The sequence below is a fragment of the Elgaria multicarinata genome, chromosome 4 (genome assembly GCF_023053635.1).
Source record: "Elgaria multicarinata webbii isolate HBS135686 ecotype San Diego chromosome 4, rElgMul1.1.pri, whole genome shotgun sequence".
NCBI classification, from domain to species: domain Eukaryota; kingdom Metazoa; phylum Chordata; class Lepidosauria; order Squamata; family Anguidae; genus Elgaria; species Elgaria multicarinata.
In genome coordinates, this window is record NC_086174.1 from 108,220,300 (window position 1) to 108,241,085 (window position 20,786).

A 20,786-nucleotide genomic window follows, 5' to 3' on the forward strand; every position below is an offset into this window, starting at 1 on the left:
GGGCAGACCCTAGATCTCTCTTAAAAGGATGTGCTGGAGACTCAGAAAAGGCTGGAATGGAAGCAGGGCACCCACAAGTGTTAGTCCAAAACTTAAAATCCCGGGGATCACTTTGCTAAGTGGGCAATCTTGTTTCCTTTCCCTGACCTGTGACTGTCAACAACTGACAAAATACCCTGTATGCAATCTCAACTTGTCAATTTCCTTGTACGTTTCATACTGTATGTAGAATGTAAGAACAGAAGAAGGCCCATGCTGGATCAGGCCAAGGCTCCATCTAGTCCAGCATTCTGTCCACACAGCAGCCAAACAGTTGCCAACTGGGAACCCCGAAGCAGGATATGAATGCAACAGCAGCCTCCAACCAATGTTCCCCAGCAACTAGTGTACATAGGCAGACTGCCTCTGATACTGGAGATAGCATATAGCCATCAGGAGTAGTAGCCATTGATAGCCTTCTCTCCAGGAATTTATCCAACCCCCTTTTAAAGTCATCCAAATTGGTGGCCATCAGCACATCTTGTGGTAGCCAATTCCACAGTCAACTATGTGCTGTGTGAAGTAGTACTTCCTCTTATCTGTCCTGAATCCCCCACCCATCAGTTTCATGGGTTGACCCCACATTCTAGTATTATGAGAGAGGAAGAAAAATGTCTCCCTATCCACATTCTCCACACCATGCATAATTTTGTACACCTTTACCATTTCTCTCCTTACCCTTCCTTTTTTCCAAGCTAAACAATCCCAATTGTTTAGCTTAGAAAAAACTACCTTTGTTGACAGCTGAAATATGCAAGGATTTTGACAAGGCTACATATATTTGACAGCTGCAAGCACACGCTTGTGCAACTATGACAGACAATAAAATTTGTCTAATCTCTTTATACCCATCCAAGTTAGTAGCCACCATTATGGCTTGTAATAGCAAACTCCATGCTTCCATGCACAAGTACTTCCTTTTATCTGTTCTGAATCTCCAACCATTCAGCTACATTGAACAACCCCAGGTTCTAGTATTATGAGAAAACATACCACATGCACAACATCCACAATTTTATACAACTCTATCATGTCTCCCCTATACTCACATTCTTTTCTAAGCTAAAGAACCCCAAACATTATATTCTCTCTTCATAGGGGAGTTGCAATATCCTTTTTGAGGTACAGTGACCGGAAACATACACAGGATTCCAAATGAGTCTGCACCAAAGATTTGTACAAGGGCAATACAAGGTTGGCAGGTTTTGGTCACCTCTGTCAACTCGCTACAACCCCAGCTCTCAAGCTACCTTGTTTTTCATCCTTCAGTTTATTTATTGCTGAGCTTGTCAAGAGATGACAACAGCACCCTTTCACTCAGGAATTCAAGTACCTGCGGGAACAGGCTGGAAAAACAGGTGTCAACTCCATCACATGCTTCTGAATTTAGGGAGATGAAGCAATGCAGAACAACACAGAAGCTTGTTGGTGAGCCTGAACAAGCAGGGCTACACATAGAAGTGCAAAGAACAGGGTTTTGTCATTCCCTCAAAGGACCTCAGTCAGGGATAGGGACACCATGGGCCTAAAGCTATAAAATGATTTATTTATTTATTTATTTATTGCATTTTTATGCTGCCCAATAGCCAAAGCTCTCTGGGAGGTTTACAAGAATTAAAACCACAAAAACCATTCAAAATGTAAAACAACCAGTATAAAAGCATAATATAAAATACAATATAAAAACACAAACCAGGATAAATTCAAGCAGCAATGCAGAAATTAATACAGATTTATACAGATTTAAAACAGCAAAGTTAAAATTAAGTTACTATACTGTTAAAATGCTGAGAAAATAAAAAGGTCTTCACCTGGTGTCTAAAGGAGTATAATGTAGGTTCCAGGTGAACCTCCTTAGGGAGCTCATTCCACAGCCAGGGTGCCACAGCAGAGAAGGCCCTCCTCCTCGTAGCCACCTGTCTCACTTCCTTTCTCAGGAGCTCATGGAGAAGGACCCCTGAGGATGACCTTAGGGTCCGGGCAGGTAAATATGGGAGGAGGTGTTCCTTCAAACCATTTAGGGCTTTGAATATTAATACCAGCACTTTGAATCGGGCACGGACCTGGACTGGCAGCCAAGGAAGCTGGAAAAGGACTGGCGTGATGTGGTCTCATTAGACAGTCCGTTAGTAAATGTGCTGCCCTGTGTTGCACCAGCTGAAGTTTCCAGACCATTTTCAAAGGCAGCCCCGTGCATAATGCATTGCAGTAATCCAGACGAGAGTTTATCAGAGCATGGATAACTGTAGCACCTGCTCCTCTTGTCCAATCACAGTCCTAAAACAACCAGAGCAGTAACAGAATTTACCTATCACCAATGTAATGGATAACAGAGGGAAAGACACTGGCTGTGGCTGCCCCATATTTTGGACATCCTTCACTAGAGTTTTGCCAGACCTTGACTTATTTAAGCTCTTACAGAACACACAGATTTAATTTTTTATTTTAATCTGGAGTAGCTTTTTGCTAACCGGGGAGGAAGTGTTTTTAAACTACTTGCCACACATTATCTGTTTTAATTGGGTTTTAATTGGATACTATAGAAATGCTTTCTTTAGCTAATTGTTACTCAACAACAAGCCTTTGGGACATAGCCCACCATTAAAAGCTTTAAAATACTCATTTCAAAGAGATGAAACAAGGGCTGTAGAAGAACACGATCATAAAAGAGGCTCTCTAATAAGCCTGATCTCACATATTAAGACACCCAACATCAAAAAATAGCAAGTTAATTCACATCAGCTACATGTTACCTTGTCAATTAAAGCTCTCCGACCATTTAAAGATTCTTTTTGCAACTTTGGGCTTGTCACATCTCTTTCAAGTAACCATTAGCTGTTCTAGTACATAAAATCAATTCATGGCCAAGTACTTGAGCTTGGCAGCTTCAAGGATTAGTGAGTTTCAAGGCTGTAAACGCAAGTAGGCTTCTTCAGGATGCTGCTGCCATGAAATGGCTGAGAAGATCCCACTCACAGTCTCACTCACTTAAGAATGTTCTTCTCTCCCCAACCCACCTCCAGTTGTTTAGACAGTCTATCCGAAGCAACATACTGACCATCATTCCATACTGATGTAATTATTTATGTATTTAATACATTTCTGCTAAGGTACTGAAGGTGTTTTATGATTTTTAAATGCAGAAATAAACAAATCTCTCTCTCTCTCACCCCCCACCTCCCACCCCGGAATATAGTTCTCTCAGGCCAACTGATGATCTCTTCAAAAGCTGATGGCATGAAGTTCTCAGACCTGAACTTCTCCTATTTATTTGTGAACCTCCCAGAGAGCTCCGGCAATTGGGCGGTATAAAAATGTAATAAATAAATAAATAAATAAATAAATAAATAAATAAATAAATTGCATTTATACCCCACCTTTCTTTCAAAGCCGGCGCTCATGGTTCTTCTCCTAACCCCTTTATCTTCATAACAATTGGTGTCTGGGTTTGCATGAAACGGTAAAGCCACAATTGCTGAGAAGGCAATTAACATGCATGTTTTTGTTACGTAAATAGCTACCCACGGGGAAGCCTGAATAAGTCGGGACTGTGCAGGGATGAAGAGTTTAACTCTCTCTCTCCCCTGCCATGATCCCAATAAAAATCCACTCTCCAAAGCCGCTATTTGCAATCCAAGGGAAGCTGCCATTGGTGCCTCTGGGAACTTCCCTTGAAATAGCCACTTTGAAGAGGCCATTTTTGTCAAGACCAGGGGAAGAAGAGAGAGTTTAGTCATTTATTTATTAGAATTGTACACCATCCAATTTGCAAATGCCCTCAGGGCAGTTTGCAATCATAAAATCAAACAACAACAAAGCAATAAAAAATACAATATTAAACATGAAAGGTATTTTTTTTAAAATGAAACATTCAAGAGCCAGCAGTAAAACTAATATTCAAGCAATAGATTAAAGAGAAAGGTCTGGACTAGGCATCTAGATGTGTTCAGTGTAGATCTCCCAGAGAATAGCATTCCACAGACGGTCCCACTGCAGGCAAGGTTCTTTCCCTGGTGGCCATTCATCACACCCTTGTAGGTGGTGGCGCCCAGAAAGAGCCTGCGAGGATAATCTTAGAAATTGGGTGGGAACATATGGCAGGGCGTTCCTTCGGGTGAAACATCCTTCATTTTTCCTGGTCCCAGCACTGCTATTTACATAACAAGAATGTGCACACTGATGCAATTAATGTCACATCTTGTTTGGCCCTGAACTTACAGCATTATTATTAATGACCTGGCCTTCACTGTATTTACTGGATTTATAGCCTGCCTTTCTTCCATCATGAAGCTCAAGGCAGTGTGCAGGCCCTCTCCCTTCCAGGCACTGAATGGACACTGATCAGCTTACTTTCAGCAAGGTGGCTGTATCATATGTTTTCAGACCTAGGCCCTGGGAAATTGGCATATTAATTTCAGTGACAATTGTGTGGAGAAAACTATGCCAACAGAAAGGAAGTCAAAAATGAAAATAAATTCTGCCTATGTATCCAGACATCTTGTGCGCTCTCTATTATTATACAAAAATTCCAAGGACTGTTTTAGATCTTGAGCTCTCCAAGGTAATGATCACTATTTGAGTTATACTGTTATCTACAATAAGGAGGCAGATGGGTAGGAACCACATTTAAATGTAATACAATTAGCATGATGTAGAGATTAAGGCTCTCTGGCGTGCTCTCTCTCCCCATTTCCAAATAATAGTCTAATAAATGTTGAATGTTTTAAAGACTGAACTGTTGTTCCCTCATCTTATATGATCCTTATATGATATTCTTAAAGCTGATCAGAAGGTGTCTGAGTTTCTCAGTCACACTCATAAACCTCTGGGGACTCAATTAATTTAAGGCAAAGGAAGCTCGGTAGCTTTAAACTTGAAAGGCACCGGAGAGACACATTAATCTATTTTTAAGTATTATCTGTCCCTGTGTTGGAAAGTACTTGCAAGCGGAAAAGGAGTCAGCTAAAGTCACCAAGACTGTTCACAACTTGCGGCAACGTATTACATTTCCTTCGAGCAATTCCACATCTGCGCAGCGAACTTATTACTGGTGCTTTGTAAATAAACAAACCAAGACTGTTCACAACCTAGAGCAACTTATTAGATTTCTTTTGAGAAATTCAACATCTGCACAACGAACTTATTACTGGTGCTGTGTACATAAATAAACCAGTATAACTCACTGAGCACTGCACTATCCCAGTTGAAATGAATGGGAGCTGTCCAACGTCACCAGGAAGATTTTCTCATTTGTCAAAGGCCTCACAGTTACCAAACCATAGAATCAATGACCCTGTTCAGATGACACGCTAAGCCACTGTGGTTAAGCATGCTGAGCTAAACATTAAGGATTAGCATGTCATGTGAACCATGAATTGGTGTGTCATGTGAATCATTCCTAACCATGTTGGATACATAACCACGGTTTAAACATGCTCACTAATCATTTGCAGCAAAACAGTTAGCGGCCTAACTATGGCTTAGCGTGTTGTCTGAACACGCTAAGCCATAGCGTGTGATTTTAAAAATGGAAATAATTCTAGACTTTAAACCAGGCTGTATGTGAAGTTCTCTGAAGACTTAAAATGTGCTGTACAATGGTGCATATTATTATTAGCATCGCCTATATTACTGAGAACAGCACACACGCACACACACACACACACACACACACACACACACACGACGACTGGCATTGTACCAACAGCTGGAGGAGACGAGGGTAATATTCAAAATTGGCCCTGGGTCAAACTAGACCACCCTACCCCAGTGCAATCCAGGCTCATTAATGAAGCGAGTGCAAAACACAGAACTTTCCGAAAAAACGCACTATAGTTCATACCTCGGACCCACGTATAAAAACATCACGACCAGTCAAGACCATCCACACATACACGAGCTCTTTCACAGATCAGTTCATAGAATACAGCGACAGATTGTGTCCCAAAGAAAGAGCTGGCTAGAAGCTTATCAGAGGAGGGAACAGGGGAGGAGGACACCTTCTCCTCTCACCTCTGCATCACAGAAGAGACTATGGCCGGATCTGCACTACTGCTTTAAAGCGCTTTATAACTGTTATATAGCGCTTTAAAGCAGTAGTGTAGATCCGGCCTATAACTAAAGAGAGAGTGCTGTTTCCATAATGCCCTGTCTTGGGATGGCATCCATGAGAAAGGAAACCATAACAACAAGGCAATAAACCATACAATTTGCAGGAGAAACTTTTAACACTGGGTTGCATCCATCCACTGGTGGTATGGAAATTGCTGGTGGTATGGATTACCCCACCCCCTGCATTCTCCCGCACACCCCAAAACCTTCTCTGGAGGGATGTGGGAGCCTCCAGAGTAGATTTGGGGGAGGTGGGCTATAGGGGTCAGAGAGGCAAGGGAAGCCCACTTGCATGATGATGCCCCACTAAGTAGAACTTGCTTCAGCTGCCAGAATGCAATGCTTGGGTTGAATGCAAGGGGTAAAAGCACAAAAAACAAGTTTATTGAGGGATTGGGGTGGGTGGGGTTGTGCGCTGCATAGGAACAGCTGACAGGCTGCCTCCCTAGTTGCCCAGTGAAGTGAAAAGGACAAACCGATCCCAGGGATAACCATCCATAGAAAATATGCCTCCCAAATTATGCCTGTATAATGAGCCACAGGTCTTTGTTGAGAAGTTTTATGTCCCAGCTATACGAAGGTTTTAGTCTGAACAGAGTACGCCTGCCATCATTTTGCAACAGTGGGAAAGAGTGTTTCTATCAAGTGCCGTCCTTATAAAAACAAAAATCAATACATATGCCTAGCTTCAGTTAGTAATTGTCCTTTTACTGCGACTTATGGCCTAGACCACAATGTGGTTTTTGGTCACAGTCTTTTAGACCTCCAACAGAGGCACAATATGATGAACCCCTTGTATATGTCTGCTAAAAAAAATCACACACGTCACTCCAAACAGGAATAACACAAAAGAGCCTGAAAGGGTTTCTACAAGTAAACACTAAAGGAAATGAACATTTAAAAAGATTTACTTGGGAAGGAAAGTGGTTGTATCCTGCCATAGCAGTCAATCAAAATAGATAAAATCATTCAGCTTCCCTTCCCACCTTCATCCCCCCACCCCCCAAAATTCTGTATCTCTAACTTCTCTATTTGGAGCACCCTGAAAGCAAAGTATGATGTGGCACAGCAAACTGAAAAAAAGAAGAAGCTATACTTACAATTATTAGATAAAGCTATTATGCAACCAAGCCCACATTTATTCTCAAAGTTGAAGCTAATTTGGGCACTACAAAATTCTCTTTCATTTGTTTTGTTGTTGTTACAAATACTCTTCATGACATCCACTTAATTGGTTTCCCAGAAACAGAACCACTATGTAAGCCATGACTCTTAAAACTGCCTCACGGTTAATACCAAGCACAGGTGTTTGGTGGAAATCCGAGCAAATTAAAACTGGTAATTAACACTTCTAAAATAATTCTTCTTATGCTGTAATGAAAGCCTATTAAGTAAGAGTACGCGCCACACTACACTGTTTCTCAGAGTGCCACTACATCCTGCTACATCCTTTTAAATAGCAAAAGTATTTTCAAATGCTGAACTTCTTTGAAATTCTATGCTTAAGTAATCTGAAATTTGAAGCCATCTGGGTGTATATTACTAACTGCCAACCTCTTGAGCTTATCTGGTATGGAAGGCCTTGATTCTTCTGCCCTCTGCAATATCTGAAATTGCTTGACACAGTCTTATCTTAACACTCATGCATAATATGCTCTTTGAATATTTTCGAGACTATGCCATAACTCATGCTAATAAGTCTTGTTGAGCACCCAGATTGCCAGCATGCTCATTAAGAGACTTGTACGTTTTACACATCTCATGAGCATGCTAGCAACTCTGAGTCATGGTGCTACCACTTCTCTATTTTGCAAGGAACTCCATGAGATCAAAAAACTGCATGCTGGCTCCGTTTCTATTGCAGCACAATGATGGGGCCTCCACTCAGGTGTACGTTTTGCCCAAACAAAGTCTGAGGCTAGAAAAGGTAGTGGGGGTGGGGGGGAAACCAAAAGCCAACTTGCACAAGATCCAGGAGTCCCCTATGCAGCAAAACTAGATCTGCCCACATCCAACCCTGGACTGTAGCCTGTGAAATGGGCAACCCATCCCAGAAAGGGTTACAGAGGAACATAGGAAGCGGCCTTATTCTTAAGTCAGATCATTGACCCATCTAGCCTTGTATTGTTGACACTGACTGGCAGAGGCTCTATAGGGTTTCAGGCATGTTTCTTTCCTTGCCCTACCTGGAGAAGCCGGGGATCGAGCAAACATCAAACAGACACACACACACCGCCCCCAAATGATAGCACCATAGCTCAGTGGTAGAGCAAATGCTTTCTGTGCAGAAGGCCCCAGGTTTAACCCCTCACATCTCCAGGTAGAGCTGGAAAAGACCCACATCTGAAAACATGGAGTCAGCATAGGCAATTCTGAGCTAGACAGACCTGGCTCCAGCAAGAAACTCTGCACAGTCTAAGCAGAAGCTATATGAGGGGGAGTCTGGGCCCAGGTGGCTCACAGGTATAGAGAGCAAATCCACTGCTGAGAGATGGCCCTGATGCACTGATACACACTTAGCACAGCTACGGCACACCAGACGGGAGGGGCCCACAGAGAGATGGTGCTGGCAGCACTGTGTACCCAGCCGCTGGAGTGTGCTTACATGCTCAGTGGCCTCCACATCCCATCTTTCACACAGTGTTTAGAAGCTGCTTTGTGCCCAGAATTTCCAGCAACTTAAAATGCTCAGCATCATGCTTCCATATTCAAACATCATAGGATCAAAACACCGTCATGCTTGTTAACTCAGCTGCATACAGAAATTCCACAAATACAGAATTTGCGCGTGGAGCAAATTACTTACTCTATTGAGGTTGCTGCTGTTCAAAACAATTGCTACAAGTCTTTTCACAGAGTCTTCCAGCTTCTTGAAACACCTCCCTGTAATCTGACTGGATACATCTGCATCATTTAATAACTTGGTTATGACACAGACTGCCTGACTCATAAAATCTGAAAAGGGCAGTTCAGGAAGGCTATATGAAGTAACCAGGCCATCGAGCAACCGAGAGAAAGAGTCTGATATCGTGGATCCATCCCTTCCAAGTTTTTTCAAGTCTGTTCTTAGACCTCCAGCCTCTGTCAGTTTCTTCAGTTTGAGAAAATGTTGTAGGAACTGCATGTGAGAAACTACAGACTCTCTCTTGCTGGCACAATAAGAAGTCAGTATTGGAGGTGCACTTGACGAAACCTCAGATACAGAGCTGTTGCAACCGGGCTCCCTGTGGCTGAAAGTAGGCAAGGTTTCCAGCATACTGGCTGTGCAGTCGCTTGACACATCACATCCGGAATCTTCAAAATGGCCTGAGCAATCTTCTGTATTAGAAGACAGCAGAGTTGCCTCACCTATGGCATCTATAGTTCCTAAAACACAAGAACAAAACCAGTGAGCCAGTGCATTGTAGTGGATAGACCATTAGAGCCTGAACTGGGAAATCTGGCTTCAAATCCCAAGTCAGCCATGAAACACGCTGGGCTAGGCACAACCTCTTAGCACAAGCTACCTACCAAGGATGTTGTGAAGTTAAAATGGGAGGTGATGTAGAGAATCACATGAGCAGGGTTCTCAACCCTGTGGCTAAAGACTGGAGGCTGCATGTCAGAGATGGATAGGCCTTCTGCAAAGGCGTGCAGGCCAATGTTAAGTGAGTGGGGATATGCACACACATGCGACACCAAATCATAACGTTCATACACACCTAAGATCACTTCACCCCCACACACCAATTAGGCTTGAAAAAACAGGCCACTCTGGAAGGACTGGACATCCTTCATAGAGTCAGAGGAGCACGGTGAGTTTAAAATGGAAACAACTTCTTCCGAAGTGCTTCGTAAAATGAAAATACCAAAGAACTCTAGCTTCCAGCCAGGGAATAGCTTTACCAGGGCGCTCTCCAATTACAGTGCAAGCAGTATATCAGAACTGTACCACTGTTTTGCATTGCTCTTTGCTAGTTCACTCTTTTAGGACTAGAAACACTGAAAGCACTTGTGGTGGAATGATAGTGGCTTCTTTTGTGGGGTGAGGGTGGGCATACACAATCTAAACGTTTCCTTATTCCAATCCAGACCAATCCTTTTCTAAAAGCTTTCCTTTAAAAAATCCGCTCTTGCATTGTATTTTTAAAAAATAATTATTTAATCCTGCAGGTAGTTTGTGCCTGTTTTGTCTAGAGTGTTAGCTATTATTAAATGCTGATCCTCACCTTAGCATTCTGGCCATATTTATAGCTGCATTTGATATTTAAGGTCTCTGTATCTATGAACAGTACTGTAATCTAGCCAACTATATTCTTTATACACTCTCTCTCTCTCTCTCTCTCTCTCTCTCTCTCTCTCACTCACACACACTCACACACACACGCACTACATTAGTGTACACTTGCAGATTTCAATAAGCTGTCAGCCATTCCATCCAGGAAGAAGCAGAAGCATGGCAAATTTTATGCTGCCCCAAGGCAGCTTCTGGGAATAGAGACAGAATTGGCAAAATCACATCTCCCCGCCCCAAATCAAATTCAAAGGCGTGTAGCATAAGAAACTTTGCACTTAGCTCTCTGAATTGGGAAGGCCCTACCTGCTTAGAAAGTATTACAGCTATGCCTGCAAATGCCATCCAAGAAATAAAAAGTTTTAAGTGCCTAAAACAAAATGGAGTAGGCAGTGTGTCTGCAAAAATTGCAACACTTTTCCCCAAAAGTTTCATACAAGGACAACGCCAGGTAGGGAGAGGTGAGAGGGAGAGTTGTGAGTGCAGTTTTGTGAGTGACAGGTCTATCTTCTAAGCCCAGGGAATGATTTTACTAGGGGTCTCCGATCACACTGCGTTGGGGGTCTCACACATCTGTAATACTTTACTTTCTGTCTGTGTTCTTTGTAATGTGTGTGTGGGAAGTGAGTGAGAGACAAAGTATTGTGTGTGAGTGATACACACACAGAATCTACTGAATATTGTGCATATTAAAGAACTATTAAGTACATATTAAAGTGCTAACACTTTAGTGTAAGAGGCAAGAGCAAGAGTGTCAGAGCAGAGTAGAAAGAGAGTGAGGACTCCCCCTTTCAATTTCAAACTCCCCCATGGCTTATTTCCCCTGCCATGGCCAGGTGCAAACCCAGTCACTCTCTCCAAAGGCTCAATTTCCTCTCCCTCTGCAAGTAAAACCATGCTGGTTTGATACTGCTGCTGGAGCCACAGAAAAATATATATTAAAAGTAAGTGGCTAACAGGGGAGGTGTAGGGAAGATCGAGGTTACACTAATGTTTAAAAAAAAATAAAAGGGAAAATTAAGAACATTGAAAGGGAAGTAAAGGAAATGAACAGTAGAAAGTACAGTGGAAACACAGAAAGTGAATAAAGTGGAATATACTGTAGACTGCAGATACACCTCATTTTTGCTCTAGCCCCTCCCCTTTTGGATGTGCAGCTCATGACCAGCAGTGAACATGGCCCCTCGACCCTAGGGAAGTAGCGCAAGTGGACATCCAGGACTTTCTGGCTCTCTTCTCCCGACCGGCCCTCAGCACAGCCTAGGAATCTGCCAGTTTCCCAGCTCCCCAGAACAGATTTTGAGGGAACACAGGAGGCTGCAGAAATCAGCCCTCTCTCAATTTCACCAATGGAACTGCTTTTGCCACCAGAATGACACCACTGGATGCAACCTATTGGTGATTATCAGTAGTTTTGGTAGTGTTATCATCAAATACCAGGGTGTCAATTTTAAATTAAAATACAATAATATCATTCTCTTTTGTTATTCCTATTAATATCCTCTGACAAATATACAAGGCTTTATGCTTGGGAGATAACTAGGGAAGATCACATCAATTTTTATTTTTTTAAAAAACCTAGGAAACCCTCCCACACCCCCAATATTAAAGCTGAACATTTCAAGAAATGAGGCATGCTACAATTCTTAGCAGAAATACTGATGGCAAACATGTAAGAAAAGGTTCTTCTCTCTTTACTTTGATCTAGCAGCATTTCAAACTAAAAGGGGTTCTCAAGAAATACAGACCAGTGGATGAAAAGAAAGGTGGCAGAATGCTTTGAACACCAGATTGCACTTCAAACAAAGTATGATTCTATGGGCAGTGGGCCTCGGTTACTCTGTGGTCTCAGAAGCCCGTCACTAGCCAATGTACTGCATATAAATAAAGACCCTCTGGCAATATTATGTACTAGAATTCTATCTTTACGTACACATTTTCTTCACTTCAATGTAATGGGGAAATGCAAAAGTTTGGCGCCTGAAGGAAAGACCTCGATTAGTACAACTAAGTAATCTGGAATTCTGGGAGGTGAGACAGCCTCTCTCCACCCCCCTCCTCTTACTTGCAATAGTGGCTAAGAGTGAGAAGACAGGCTATATCTGACCCAGATCACAGACTGGCTCTCCAGACCAACCTTGTGGGGTAGGATCGGGTAGCACATTCCACACTAATACACATAGTGTCCCCCCTCTCTTTAAAGAATAAATTGTGTTAGTGGAGTGCGACTAAATCTATGAGTAATGAAAACTTTCCTATCTACGACAGCGTAACATGTTAGCCCATGCTCATTCAAAATAGACATTACATTAAACTTACTATTTTCTACACAGAGTCCTGAGGAAATTTTGCTCAAAAGGAGCTGCTGCCTTAAGCAAAGAACTTGAGCTTCTAATGCTTCAACTCTGAATTTCCACTTGGAATCCTGTCCAGATACTATTTTGGCAAGGTGAAGCGCATATTCTTTGCTGCTTTTATCTGGCGGCTTTGAGCGGATAATAGCTAAAGCCAGTGCCAACTGCGAGGTTTTCAAGTACCATGTCACATCTTCTTTATCTTTTATTTCTGTCAGAACAAACAAACAAGAAAAAGCAACATTAGTGGTTTTCTCCCTACTAAGTTATTTTACGCACTTTATTTGTTTAGAGGAGACATGCTGGAAAGAGATCAGATTTCCTAGCCCTCACAAGGCCTCAGATCAATCCAAAGGAAAACCACCCACAGTAAGAGAATTAAATATTTAGAAATAGCACCAATATAGTGTCAAACATAAAATGTAGTCTGACAGTTTGAAAGCAATAGCGTGAATCAAGACTCTCTAATAATGTGCGCTTCGATGGAAGCCCTGTCTTAGTCAAGTTATGGATGCTATCATTCTGTCTGAAAATCATTTCATTGAATTCTATGGGAGTGTGGCTTGCTACAAAGTCCGGAAACTGTGTTCCAGTCCCTGGACAGCAACTTTGGACATGTGAAGATGTGGGAAAGTAGGAATGTGCCTGAGCGAACTGCGCATTCGTTGAGCCTGCCTGAGAGTCACCATGACTCATTCTGAGGATGCAAAAGTTGACACCCAACTGTATCCCTGGGGTTGGGGGCTCAGAGGGCAGAATCCAATGAGATGCTTACACCCCACTGATTCCCTTCCACCCTACAATTCCCTCTGCAAGCAGTGGGGCCTGCCGATTCCATTGCGCAGGCATGACCTACCACTTAATGTATACCAATTAATGTATTTTTTTCAGTGAAAAACTCATTATAGATGGCCATTGTGTTTTAACTTCCAGGTAAGTGAGTATAGGATTTCAGCCTTAGTATGCAACTTAACTGCATCTACACAACCTTTCTCTCTGTCTTAAATGGCAGTGATATCATCCACATAGTGTCAAGCACGATGAAATCTTCATGATTACTCAAGATCATGAATCTTTTGCCACCATAAATCTACCTTTTGATAGTTTTGGGGTGCTTTCTGATGAGCCTTTTATTGTCAATCGCCCTGAATCATCAACATCTTCCATCTGTAACCCCCCCCATGTTTTCCCATCACTTCTTCCATTTTTTCCCCCCACAATAAATCTGTCAAAGAGAAAAGACAGAATAGCTGCAGGTGTTTGGGGCCACCGCCCCCTTCTGACTTTGGCTCCGCCCACCACTGGCATCTGCCCCCCAGAGCTTCCCCAAAATGGAATTTGACCCTCAGCCTGAAAGAAGTTCAATACACCTGCTACACTGGGACTTAACCCACACCACGTTCAATGGGGCTTAGTTCTTAGTAGAACATACATAGCATTGCACAGCACATATCCTTGTATTGGGACAGTGGGCAACCTGGCAAAATTGCTATGCTTAGCTGCAGGAACTGTTAATTGAGGGATCTACATGGCCATTGCATGAAGTTCAAGATGCTTGACAGGCCTAACAATAATTGAGTTGCATATCTAGTCCACTAACACCTTTTTACATATATTCATAAAAGTTTTAAAATATGCATCTTCTAGGATATCACAGTTTCTTACGCTGCCATTTCAAAATATAAAAGAGTAATCCTTCCCAGCTTTTTTTATTGCAACTCAAGGCACTTTCAGGGATTCAAGATTAACAAGTTTTAGGAAGGAAAACCTTTCCAGTGCTAGGAATTATGACTGAGTTGAAGGGCTGAAGAAAAAAATGAGGTGAAGTCTAAGGTTAGGATTTGAAATGCAGATTCTGTCACATGGCACAGATTTATTCTTGCTGAATTTTAAAAAAGAGTGAAAAAATGCTCTCACTTTCCTTTGTAATAATTACCCTCAAATTCATATATGGATCACTATTTCCTCTTGCTTCCAGACAACTCTGTGCTGAGATTACAAAATGTGCTACAAGAAACCAGCCCAAGTAGCTAATAGTGGCATGTGAGCTTGCTACGGCAATTTGTTACATTTTATTACTATTACTATTATTATTTATATTTATATATCACCCCATAGCTGAAGCTCTCTGAGTGGTTTACAATGATTAAGAAGATTAGATTAAAAAGACTGAACATTAAAAAAATATACAAAATTTAAAAACAAAAACATAAAAACAGCTAACATTTTAAACAATTTTTAAACAGCCATGCCAAAGCTCATTTTGGAGTAAGTTAAAACTCAACATATGCTGTTAAATGCCTGGGAGAAAAGGAAAGTCTTAACCTGGCGCCGAAATGATAAGAAAGTTGGCGCCAGGTGGGCCTCATCGGGGAGATAGTTCCATAATTGGGGGGCCACCACGGGAAAGGCCCTCTCCCTTGTTGCCGTCCTCCGAGCTAAGCAATGTAAAATAATTCTTCCTCCAGTGGTCATCAGCCCTGCTCTGTTCCATCAACCATTTTTTCCTCCTCTATTTCTCCTCCTGTTCTTGACCTGCCTCCCATATGATCAGCTCTTTTTTCATGCATTAAAGGCTAATTTAGCCCTTTACCACTATAGGAGAATGAGCCAGACATGTGCAGAATCTCCACAGCTCACCTCTGTGGGCCAAAACAAACATTACCTTCACCTTCAATCGATATCTAGCAGCTACATCTGGTTTTCATTTTTTATTCTAGGTGGGTGATAGAGGCCTTTTAATGTGCCTACTCTAGAATAAAAATGAGAGAGAGAGAAAGAGAAAGATGTAGCTGCTAATATACAGATTTAAAGGAAAATCCTGGGAGACTGACCCAGTTGGATCCCCCCACCCTGACTCAAGAGCAGGCAGAGGATATCTCAAGGCCTGCTCTACTTGGATACTGCCCCTCAGCAAAAAAATAATAGTCCCTAATCACAGGCTTACAACAGAAAAAGACACAATACACAAGGAAAAAGTGATTGGGAGGGAAGAGGAAAGTATTATGTAGACTGTCTGCAGGGCTGACACAAAATAACAGGCTTAAGTTACAGGAATACCGTTTTTGATTGAACATCAGGGGGGAAGTTCACAATGAGAGCAGTCAGACAATGAAACCAACTGCCTAGAGAAATGGTAGGTTTTCCGTCACTGGATGCATTAAATCAAAGATCAGACAGCCATGTTTAAACAGGATTCCTGCACTGAGTAGCGGATTGGATTCAAAGACCTAAATGCCCCTTTCACTCTATGAATCTATGATTCTAACACAAGCACATCAGGCAAGCACTGAAACATTTTGTTGTGGGGCTGTGTTTGTCATCTCTCTAATGCTAGGTAAGAAACACACACACACACACACACACTTGGACTACCCTTACTGCCACTCAATAGCCCTATTCAGGTGTTCAGTTTCAGAGTATAAGAAACACACATAGAGAGGGAGTGTATGGATTTCCCAGGATCCAAAGTAGCATGGAGAGCCTCCCTTTCAGAAATTCACCCTCCAAGTATAAAGAGCAGTGGAAATGGCTAGCACACTCCCCCTTGTCACATGTTTACTATACCCAAAAACAGAATAGCTGAACAGGGTGGGCACTGCTCAATGCTGTGGTACCTGTGCACATGACTATCAGCACTGAAGAGTAGTTTGCCATTTGGGTGGTCAAATGGGGTAGCTGCTACTCACCCCAGAAAAGTGGCAGGTTATAACACTGTCTTTTTAATTTACGAGTATTTTTATATATCATTACAGCTACTGGGTCTGCCGATTGAGCAGAGGGGTGGGAAAGAATGCCATTCAAAAAGGCACTTAGCAATTTGAACTGAATTTTTAGCTGACGTTTGCTAAACCCGAGACATCCTTTAGGTGCAGCTGCTCTCTTTGGGAACAATAAACCAGGGTAATACCATTTACCAGTGATAGACACTGATTGCTCAAATGGAAGCAAAGATGTGTATTTTGCATCTGTAGCAGTAACCAAGGAAAGGCACTTTGTGGCACAAGATCTACTGGTGAATTTCAAGGGTCTCATTTTCTCCCAATATGATTTCCTTTCAGAGCCCTCATGTAAAGAGCCCTTTTGTAGTTTATATTTCTGTAGAAAGCAAAAACTGAGCTATTTGAGTTTTTATTTTAGCTGGTCACTGAAGGACCAACTTGTTATTTCTGCATGACTTGTGACTGGTGGGACTGTGTTTGCAATAAGAAATGTTTAACATTTAGAAAAAGAGAAGCCTTACTATAGCAGCATATTCTTTTCTATTTATTTTGGGCGAGCTATTTGGTTAATGATCATATGGTTATCCTGCCTTTCTTTCATCAGCATACACAGAGTTCCCAGGAGGTCTTCCTTCCAGGCCTACTTTGCTTCAGCAATCATCAGGTCACACCCTAGGAGAGCAATTCTAATTTAGGATGACCACTTTTGAATCACCAAAAGAAAAGAAAATGCTCACCAAGAAAAGATAGTGATTTGCGCAACATTTGCATAAGGTCATTCATATGCACATATGCAAATTTAGAAATAATTATTATAAGTAAACCAGAAGTACAGTACATTTCACCATGGTGTAGAAAACTGTGAACAGGCAATCTGCATGCCTCCTGTTCATGTGCTAACTGAATGTGAGTTAATTATCTTTAAACAAGAACAGGGCAGAGTCTTCAAATTGAACACTGTCCTCTGTAAAACATTTCACATGGCCACTCTAAATCCTAAACATCCGTACTAGGTATACTGAATTGAGTAGGACTTAATTATGAGTGTGCAGTTAGAATTAAACAATTGACATGCACCATTTAACTAGAACAAGGTTAGAGCTGTGTGTGTATTTAAATAAATTGTTTTTTATTACCTGTTATTTAATTCTAAGGTCTACTTAAGAATAAGTACTGAAAATAAATTATTTCTAAAATATGGCAATCAAATAGAATGTTTAACTCCTGTTCAAATGACTGGAAGGCAAACAAACAATCAGGATGAGATTATAATCTGAAGAGAACTTTGTAATTAGTTCCCAATTTTCATTAGAATTACAATAAAAACAAGAACAACAACCAAATAATTATTTAGTCATAACAACAATAACGAATTGGTACGATCCCTGTGCTTATTTTACAATTGAAATACACTCTTCCATATTTACCATGTGATTTGTGGCTGCTTTTTTAAAATCATTATTTTGTTTAAGACATGATCGTAGTACTTTTTTAGTTTACAAAAACGCCTCCCTTTCAGAAGCCAGTGGTTGACAGGAAGGCTGAAACCAAAGGTACTTCCAGACACACAAAGGTGCTTCCAGACACACTACCAATCAAAAGACATTGCCTAGCTATTCCATCTTTTCTCTCCCTAATGGATTTTTGTGGTAAGAAGACAGAAGCAGCAGTGGAAAAACATGGGAAGATTACTAATGGAAGGGAACACAGTAAAATTCTGTGAATGAAGCAGGGCAACTGCACAAGAGAAACCTCATCAGGAGTTACAGCAGCAGTTCCACCTTTTCTCTTTTCTTCTCTCCCCTTCCCCTGGTGATGTTTAGTAAACTAAAACTTGCTACATAATTGCTTGGAAGTTTCTCCATCCCCTACTATTGATGGGAAGAGGAAAACTAGATGACAGAGCTGCTGTTTTATGTAGCTGCCAGACAAACCCAATATTATCTAGTTACAGTCTAAGTCAGAGGTTGGCAACTTGTGACCCTCCGGATGTTTTGGCCTACAATTCCCTTGTCAGCAAAGCCAATGGTGATGGATGATGGAAATTGTAGGCCAACATTTGGAGGGCCACTAGTGGCCCACTACCAGCCTAAGTGATAAGGATTGTGTTGTTTTTACTGGAGTAGTAAGTAGCTATCTTCTTGTGTGAATATAAAGAAAATTCAGAGAGCCCCTGAGCTGCAAACAATGGAAAATCTGACCAATAATATTCCAGTGACTTTGCTGAGATTATATTTGTTCGAATTGTCCTGCCAATTAAAGCTCAAGATGAAGATGACAACTTGATTACAGCGAGTGCTTTCTTGCTGTTCTCCACAACAGCTACCAAGAAATTGCCCCATCAGTTATAATTAAAATGGCATACAGTATACAACAGTAATAGGGCACATTTTTCAAATGGGGTTGTAGAGCCATGTCATTACAATAATGCTAAGTAACATTTTAATAGAAGTGGCATAATTAGCGCACCTAGCACAGTGCGGTGTGTCCATAATAAATAATGGCATCAGTGGGGCTGCTCTACAATCAGCATGGATTAGTCTAGACGGCTCTGCAAATTAAACAGCTTCTGCCGCCCAGCTTCATCTAAAAACCAAGAAAAATCAAGAACCTCTTCTGTCCCTCCCCACACAAATTACACCGCACGGAATGTGTTTACAATTAATAGATTCCCCACCACATCTGTTTCAATGATTTAACATTTAGGCATAAATGCTATCTGGCTACTACCTTCTTTTATGCAAATGCACTTACATTAATTTTGCAAGCAACAATTACAATATTACATCAAAGTTCAACGCTGAACTCACAAGGAAAAGAGCAGCTGAGATATTCCATTAAGCTCTAACGAATCAGCATTTCAAGAACTTTACAGAAGCAAATATTTTGGGGCAAAAAAACAAAAGGAGATGGAATATATGTGTTGCGGGGGTAGAGAAGCATACACACCTATGTCATTGGGCTTATTTCTGTCTGTGTCAATGACAGAGCTGGAGTGGGAAAAGCATTTGAATCTAGATAGTAGTCAAATCCTCTCTCCTAAGCTGCTGACATTCAGCTCTTCTCCTCCTTTCGCCCACCTTTTGTTTTGTGGAGGAGGGTCTACAACACTCCTTCCTATGACTCAGCAAAACCTGAGGTTACCAAAGTGCTCTGAACTCCCTCTCAAAGCTTGTTCTGACTCAAATCCAAATTAGATTGTGAGATTTGTTTTCCCTTTCGCATAAAAATCCACACGTATTTTCATGCATATTTCTCCAAATGTACAGTGCACATCTTTGAAATATATGTATTCTTTTTTCATTGATGAAAGCACATTTATGTGCATTTTCCAAAAGTTCACATTTTTCATGTGCGTTTCTCAAATGTACGCATGCGTCTAATACGTTTTTTTTTGGTCCGCAAATCACGTGCAAGCTGGAAAATGTATGGACTCCAACATCAGATTGCATCTGGGTCCGTGTTCAATCTGGAAGATGCAAACTGGGTAAATCCTGATCAAAAATTAATTTCTCATACATCCCTTCCCCACCACTGTATTTGGCTATCACCTCTTCTCTCTTTTGTTTCTGAGGAGGAACCTTTGTAGAAAAACAGCAGGCTTTCACCATGGCTTACAGTAGCCATACCTAACCTGGTGCCCCCAGATAATTTTGAATTCAGTGTACATCAGCGCCAGCCAGCATGACCAATCGTCAGGTATTCTGGAGGTTGTAGTCCAAACATCTGGAGGGCACCAGGTTGGGGAAGGCTAGCCTTCAGTCCTCTTATTGTAGCAACTATTCTCTCCTCAGCCTGTAAATGTCTGCAAGAGATGGGAGGCAATTCAGGTGGAGTGGTAGAAGCGGACAGGGGAAGAGGTGGAGAAGTGTGGCAAACTTTTTACATAGATTTATTTTAGTCTGGCTTATGGGAATTTTTATCTAAGGAATTATCTGTTTTATTTGGAGATGTTGACCTTTGTATATTAGAAAATTTTGTTAGCTGCCTTCAGCAATTTTGGTCTGAAAAATATTTCAATAAATAAATAAATAAAATACATGTATGCTAAGGGGTGAGAATTTTGGATCTAAGGACCTGTTGGAGAGGGTCATGGGATGTGTAGTCGAAGAGAACTTCTGAGTATGTTTGGTGCGCTAAATGTATATTCAGGGAGAAGAAGGAATCCTAGTCTGAAAGCTTACACTTCTGCCACCATCTATAAATTATAACTGAATCATAAAATGGGAAACAAAGTAAAGCCATAATATGAACATAGGAAGCTGTCTTATACTGCCTTATACTGAT

General features: G+C 41.4%; 1 protein-coding gene across 1 annotated transcript in view; it reads right to left on the reverse strand.

Annotated features, from left to right (window-relative positions):
- MEI4 (meiotic double-stranded break formation protein 4) overlaps window positions 1-13,944 on the reverse strand; it is a 63,275-nt gene extending 49,331 nt beyond the window's left edge. Inside the window, exons 1-3 of the mRNA XM_063124824.1 lie at window positions 13,872-13,944; window positions 12,743-12,988; window positions 8,957-9,516 (exon numbers count right to left, since the gene is read on the reverse strand). Of these exons, the coding sequence (XP_062980894.1) occupies window positions 8,957-9,516; window positions 12,743-12,988; window positions 13,872-13,944 (879 nt within the window). The remainder of the gene's footprint in view (window positions 1-8,956; window positions 9,517-12,742; window positions 12,989-13,871) is intronic.
- Window positions 13,945-20,786: the final 6,842 nt, after the last annotated feature.